This window comes from Sciurus carolinensis, chromosome X, assembly GCF_902686445.1.
Source record: "Sciurus carolinensis chromosome X, mSciCar1.2, whole genome shotgun sequence".
Classification (NCBI taxonomy): domain Eukaryota; kingdom Metazoa; phylum Chordata; class Mammalia; order Rodentia; family Sciuridae; genus Sciurus; species Sciurus carolinensis.
In genome coordinates this window covers 6,508,411-6,515,745 of record NC_062232.1, presented here as the reverse complement: position 1 = coordinate 6,515,745, position 7,335 = coordinate 6,508,411, and the positions used below count along the sequence as shown (strand labels likewise).

At 41.3% G+C, this 7,335-nt stretch overlaps 1 protein-coding gene across 1 annotated transcript in view; it reads right to left on the bottom strand.

Moving 5' to 3' along the window:
- Positions 1-317: 317 nt before the first annotated feature.
- The window catches only part of Wwc3 (WWC family member 3), a 72,126-nt gene continuing 65,108 nt past the window's right edge, over positions 318-7,335 (bottom strand). The window contains exons 19-22 of the mRNA XM_047536916.1: positions 5,697-5,789; positions 4,190-4,417; positions 3,593-3,720; positions 318-3,097 (exon numbers count right to left, since the gene is read on the bottom strand). Of these exons, the coding sequence (XP_047392872.1) occupies positions 3,031-3,097; positions 3,593-3,720; positions 4,190-4,417; positions 5,697-5,789 (516 nt within the window). The 3' untranslated portion in view covers positions 318-3,030. The remainder of the gene's footprint in view (positions 3,098-3,592; positions 3,721-4,189; positions 4,418-5,696; positions 5,790-7,335) is intronic.

The following is a 7,335-nucleotide window of genomic DNA, read 5'->3' as shown; positions in this document are numbered from 1 at the left end:
GATAAGGTGTATGGAATTTGCTTCAAATCACAAGAAGAAGTGAGTGGAGGTATTAAAGAAACAAGATTGGCTATGATTGACCTGTGTAGAAGCCAGGTGAGGGTTGCATGTGCATTCATTTCACTATTCTCTGATTTTATGACTCTATTTTCGTATTTTAAAATATGCATGTTTTGTTCTGTTTTGTGGCACTGGGATGAAACCTAGAGTCTCATGTATGCTAAGCACATACTCTACAACCAAGCTTCATCCCTAGCTCCTGTTTTTATATATTTAAGTTTCCATAATTAAAAAAACACACACATTTCCACTTTGTTCTTAAGGCAGGTTAGTTTAATTTTATAGAAGAAATACTTTCAAACAATACAAATGACACAATCAGAGAGAATGGTGACAAAAACAAAGAGATGAATACTGATTATAATTTATTCCCACAACAGAAGGTTACTTATTTCAGCAATTATCAACCAAAGCCTGACAATGCAGTGATTAGATATTGAAAAACCAAATTCCCTTTTACACGCAGTGCTATTTCTACAAACCCTAATGGCAGAATTCTGATCATTTCTAGACCAGAACTGCTCATAAAACATGGCAGAGTTTTCTTTCTGAGAAGGCCCTGTATATGCACCAATTTAAACAGCAGATGAAAATACCCCTAAGCTGATAACACTTCACATGTCTGACTTGCTACATTTTCTGGGCCTGGCAGTTGTAACTAACTGGATGCTAGCAAGCCACATCATGAATGAGAAACAATGAGGACGTTCCTTGTCCTCCTGACTGATAGGACCAGTCTCTCACACAACTGCTCATCTCGCCTTCATTAGTTCCGATTTTCTTTCCTTGGTACAGTTCCCTCCAGATGCAAAAGAAGACACAACAGATAGGGAGGCAGAGAGAGGTGAGACAGAAGGATGTCAGACACAAGTGCTCCTTGGACTGACATCAAAGCAGGGGCTGCATTTGTTTCTTGTGGGGCAAATTCTTTAAAAAAAAAAAAAAAACCTTGAGAGTAGGAGGGAAGCACTCACATGGAAATCTGTATCAACTGGGCAATGACACTTAGTTGAAAACACTTGGCTGGGGGCTTTCTATATTGGCCCTATGGGTTTTCCCCACATTGGTACTATTACTTAATAGGGGTTGGCAGAAAAATTGTCTCAATCCACTGACCAGTTTAGAAAGAGCTTCCTGGGGCAGTTGCTAAGAAGTGGCATGTAGTACCTGTGTCCAGGGCACTGTCTCCATGTGGAGGGAACTATGCAGGTGAGACTTGAGTGATCTGCCCTGTGCAGACCCCAGTATCCAGGAGCAGGTGGCTCCTGATTGGAGTTTAAAGTTTCAACAGCTTAGGGGCACAGAAAGAGGGCCTGCCCAGCAATGCTGTCTGCCGAATGGCAATTCTCATAAGGACCAAAGCTTGCAATCTCTACCTCTGTTGTGGATTCGTACAAAAAGGAATTGGCAAAAAAAAAAAAAAAAAAAAAGCAAAAACCAAAAAAGCAAGACTAGAAGCAGGAATACATAGCAAGAGATGACAACAGTGAAAAGCATAAAGTTTTCAGTCTTACCACCACTGACAAACTCCATTGTCTGTGATTGGTCGCGTGTGAATGAAATGCTTTTACAAAATTAATTTTTAATAAATGTAAAGGAAAATGGGTTACATAAGGGGGTAAGTTATAGACTGATGAGAAGAGAGACCTGATTAAAAGGGATATTTTCAAGGGAGGGGAAGAAAAATCTAGGAAAAGAAAGTTCTGCTTTCTTTGACATTTCCTGCGACCGAACTTGTGTACTTATCTGAGGCCTCAGGAAGGAGAGTGCATTTCACATATAATAAATATGTACTAGGCAAACTACTTATATCATTTAGCATTTAAAAGACTAATGGCTTATTTTTATATTCTTATTAATTTTTTTTCCTCATGAGCTAGTTCTAAGATCTTGTGGGGAATATTGGGTAGATTCCAATAAGGGGGGCATTCTGATTTAACTCAAATACTCTCCTGTAAAAGACTCACTGGGTAATTCTAGTTACTCACACGTTCTTCTCTCCACAAAGAAGCACCTTCTAGGTTATGCCTATGCCATAACTGCTGCATCCACCTCAGCTTCACTAAAAACATGCATTCCAAGGTACCCTTCACTTTCCTTCGCAAAACAGCAGCAGGGCAGGAGCCACCCCACCCTCCTGCTTTAGAATCACACTAAGGGTGGGAAAGGCAGGGCTATACATGGTCTGATGAGTGTAGGCAGTGTGGACGGCCACTGTGGACAGGCAGGCTGAAACCTGGGATGCCGGAGGCTCTGTTGCCGGCTTCAGACTTGTGGTAAGCACAGAAAGATGCATTAGACGACAACACAGCAATGAGAAGCGATCAGTGCACAGCACACAATGGACACTGAGCCCTGCGACGCATACATGGCTTGTGAATTACAACTGAACCACTGCAGTTGATATTTTAACATAACACAAAAAGAGTGAAAGTGTACAATATACATGGTAAATGCACCTATCAGAAACTGATACAAGTGACAAATTTAGCACATAGTGTTTGCGTTTCGGGTGTCAGAAACAAAACCGGCCCCAAGTTCCATTCTACTGTATGACAAATACTGAAGAACAAAATTTCAGTCTTAAAATACATCTTAAAGTCAGTATTTTCCTTCAAGGAAAAAAGTACTATAAATAAATTACAATACAGTGAATTTGCCTGAACTCACTTCGTTTCTGTCTTCCAGCCTTTAAGTCAAATAAAACAGTGTAAAAACTGTACACTCTTAACATGATAGTTGATCTTTTATAAAATAACCTGTCTTCAGAGATGTCAAATTCACAACAAGGAAAAACCAAGCCCTGTTGCCGTCACTATTATAAAATATATATGTATAGATATATGTTTTTTTACAAAATGTGTATATTAATAGCTTTGCACAAATATTTTAAGGACAAATTTAGCTAATCTAAGAACTTCATGAAAATAAAACAGGCAGATAAATACTTCATGTGCACAACGCACTACATCAAACGTCGTCGGCTGGGAGAGGAGGTATGTTAATCCTTGGTCTTGTAAAAAATGCTATCTTCTCCCTGAGATCAGAAAGAATTACGGTTTAGAAGTTGTTCTGCAGACACTGAAAGGTGACTGAATTTAAATCCCCAGCAACAGCTCCATATGTATACAGTCTCCAAATTCAAATCAATTATGAAGGCCCATGAGATCAGGAGTTTACCCTCAGTGCCTAACAGTGCCTGGTGTAGAGTAGGTATAGGAATATCTGTTTTATTAATAAATGAATGAATGAATCAATGAGTTATAAATCATAATTGAAAGAATCAAGTTACAGAATTTCATGCTAATTTATGCTGGAGATATGAATATCAAGGATATAAAAAAATTAACACTAGAACTGTGGGTGTAGCTTAGTGGTACAGTACTTGCCTAGCTTCTAGAGAGGGGAATGCTGCTTAGAGTGGATTTCTAATCTTCTTTTCAATACATGCTTTGTTTTTCATAGTAACAAAGATATAATAGTAAAAAGAAAGTATCAAGTGTAGTTGGACACAGTGTTGTTTCTCCCATACCTGAAGGTCTGCACTTGGATGGGCTCTTTGTGGTTTTGCCCACGCAACTGATAGATCTCTTTGGAGGCCTTCTTCAGCATCTTCTCAGCTGCTTGTTCTTGATGGTAGTCAAGTTTGGTCTGTCGTGTCTGAAAAAGAAACATTTAATGAGCAAGATGGTATTATTGCCATTTTTTAAAAGGAAGAATGAATGAGTCCATGCCCAGCCCTGGAGCACAGTCATGAAGATCCAGAAGCAAGAAAGGCCCACCTTGTCCACGTCCCTCAGAAAAAATTTTCAAAGGTGTCACTAGGGGTGGCTGGAGTCAGACCCAGGGGACCTGGGATTCAGAACGTTCCTCCCATAGGTTGGAGAGGGTCTCCCAGCTCTCTTTCCAGCTCCCAGGGCCTCCAAGAGTATGCTGGTACCATGACAAATGCCACCCTCCTGGCCCACAGAAGTGGAGAACTGGCTCCATAAATAAATGCCTAGATCATTTCAGTTACATCATTATCCAGATGTTCACTTCTGTACTCAAGTACACATGTTTGAAAGGACTGTGATCGTGGGCAGGCAGGAAGTGGGGAGCCTGCCAAGGTGAGTCAATGACCTCTCACCTGCCTCTCTGCTTCCTTCAGCAGGCTGCGGAACCGCTCATCTCGGAGCACCCAGTGAGGAAGGTCGGTCTGGCCTCGGAGCTGGGCATCTTCCAACCTCTGCCTCAGCTCCCGGAGAGCACAGATCTCCTCGTTCAGCTGCCTCTGCCGAGTTCTAGATGCCTGGAGATCCAGCTCCAGGTCCAGGGAGGTGCGGGCCATGAGCTCTGCCAGGGAAGACCTGCAGGACTGCAGGAGACCATAGCTATGAGTGTGCACACCAGGCCAACCAGCCCACATGTTTGACCTTCTGCAAGGTTCTTCCACAATTAATAGGAAACAGGTACGACACAGGTATCTCTTTAAGCATGGCCCAAGTTTTAAAAACGCAGACTTGGGCCAGGTGTGGTGGTGCATGACTGTAATCCAAGCAGCTCAGGAGGCTGAAGTAGGAAGATTGCAGGTTTGAAGCCAGCCTCAGCAACTTAGTGAGGCTGTTAGCAACCTACTGAGACTGTGTCTCAAAAAAATATAAATAAAAAATAAAAAGGGCTGGGGATGTGGCTCAGTGATTAAGCACCCTTGGGTTCAATCCCTGGTAACAAAAAAAAAAAAAATAACAGAGACTTGGGAAAGATTGTCTCTAGTATGATAACAAGTTTAATAATAGAAAACTGTTTTCTATAATGATGACCTGTGTATTTGCAAAAGTATGGAGCAATAGACACTCATACATGGGGCTGGCAGGATTAAAAATGAGCACCATTTTTCAGAAGTCATTTGATGTGCATTTTCTTTGGTTCTGAGATTTCATTTTTGTCTTGCATCTAAAAGGTACAACTGCCCACATTCGAAAGAGATCTCACTAAGGTTTATGATGTGTGTTGGGGGGGAGAAAACCTAAATATACAATGGCAAGAAAATGATTAAATAAATTACGAGGTCAGAATAAAGTGCAGCCACTGTAAAAACTGAAAACATATATTGATATGGAAAAAACCTTAAGGTCCATGGTATAAGGGAAGAAAGAAGTATGTTACAAACCACATCAGTGCTTTATGTTTAAAAAAAACTCATACACATACATGTCCATGTGCATGTGTGGGCATGCTTGCAGGCATGTGTATGCACACACACACCAGCTGTCAAAAACTTTTCTCCCCATACAAGCCTCAAGTAAGCAAATATGCTATGTTCAAACAAACCCCTAAGGGAAAAAAAATCTTTTGTTCATGGAGTTGAGGGCAGTACTTCCCACTCAATTGGAAACAGAAACCTTATATGTTTTCAAAAATTTTATGTCGGGCTGGGGAGATAGCTCAGTTGGTAGAGTGTTTGCCTTGCAAGCACAAGGCCCTGGGTTCATCCCCAGCACCGCAAAAAAAAAAAAAAAAAAAAAAAAAAAATTATGTCAAGAAACAAGGAAAAAACATGGTCTTAAATATTACCTGAGATATCACCTTTTAAGGGCTATAAAAATAACTCCCAGGGCAAGCACAGATTCCATTTTAGTTTACACAGCACACACCTGTTTATAGCGAAGGGTTCGTCTTTCCAAAGTATTTCGCACAAAGGGGGACTTCCTGGGCAGTGTTGAACTGTCACTGTCACTACGATAAAGCTGCATCAAAAAGAATGATGTTCAGAAACTTCATCAGAAATTAACTATTCATTCTGTGCATATTCCGAATGGTATTATTTCATTTCTATTTAGAGGCACACGAACCTTTGGGCTTTTGGTGCTCTTACCAGGTCTTTGAATTTCAGTTAAAACAAAACCCACAGAATAGTTTCAAGGGAAAATGAAAGACAAAACCAAAGCAAACAAAGCCTCCACCTTGGCTCCCTTTTAGGTCTATCAACTGAACCATGTGATGTTTCCACACTAATTGAGTCAACATTTCTTCCCTATTGATACCAACTACAACTTGATATTAGGAATGAAGCTCATGAAAGCCAGCACTGTCCTGAGCACCTTTCACTGTTTATCAATCATTGTCCTTTGCTACATGTCTGGTTTGGGCCGAGAAAGATGGGAGAATGGCTGCTGAAACAAGAGACTCATTCCTGTAGTAGAAAAAACCATCACCACCAACTCCCACTGTGCCAATCAAGGGAAAAGTCTGTTTTTAAAGAGGGAAATAAAGGATGTCTTCTTCTATGGGGCATACCACAACATTGTGAATTTCATGTGGTGTCAGGGTCTTAGCACAGGATCAATGTGTGTCTAAGTGAAAGACTAAGTCCTTGCCTTCACAGCTTGTTTTCTATGCCAGTTAACCTGAAATACTCAGGAAATGCAGTAGCACAGCAGTGGACCTGCTCCACCAAGATACCAACATACATAAAAACGAGGTCTCTGACAGCATCATCAGTAAACACCAGCTTTTGCATAGGATGTAGAGAACAGCACAGGGTTGCCAGTCTTCCTCCAGGTGAACAAAACTTTGCTGCATTACTACTATATCCTCCTTGAGAAGCAGCCCTGAGTCCACCCCTAGGTCATTCAGCAAGAGTCCAAAATAAGGAAGGGACATGAGAACAGCCTTCAATCAAGTACAGCCAATTGTATGAGTAAGCATCATGACCATTTATCTATAAAATCCCTTTTTCTGTCCAGGTCTGTGCTTTCATTTGTCACATCATCACTGCCAACCTCCATTTCACTGTCCTGTCTTCAATGACCACCCAGGATTGGGTATCCTCTCCACCAACCTGAGAGTTCAAAGTCTTACATGCCCATTATAACCATCTGGGAGTTTCCAAAAGTTCTGATGCCAAGGCCTACCTATGACCAATGACAAATCTCTAGGGGTGAGACCTGGACACCAGTATACACCAGTGGTACAGTTACTCTTCAGGACTTGTAACCATGCAGAGGGACCTGGTCTTCCAGGTCACAAATAGAGACAATTCCTGTTTCCGCTTGCTATTCACATTGTCCCCCGGCCACTTGTTGGCATATATATAACACTGAAAAACCAGGGGAGAATGAATTCCAATCCTGAAGAGATCCAGAGTTAGACAGGCACTGGGCAAGGGTGGGGAGGTGACAGCAGAACTCGGATTTCATCTCCCAACACCTAGGGTGTGCAATGATTCATTGGCATAATTTGGGAAGATACATAGGTCTTTTAGCATAAATAGTAAAATGAAAACATGACAAA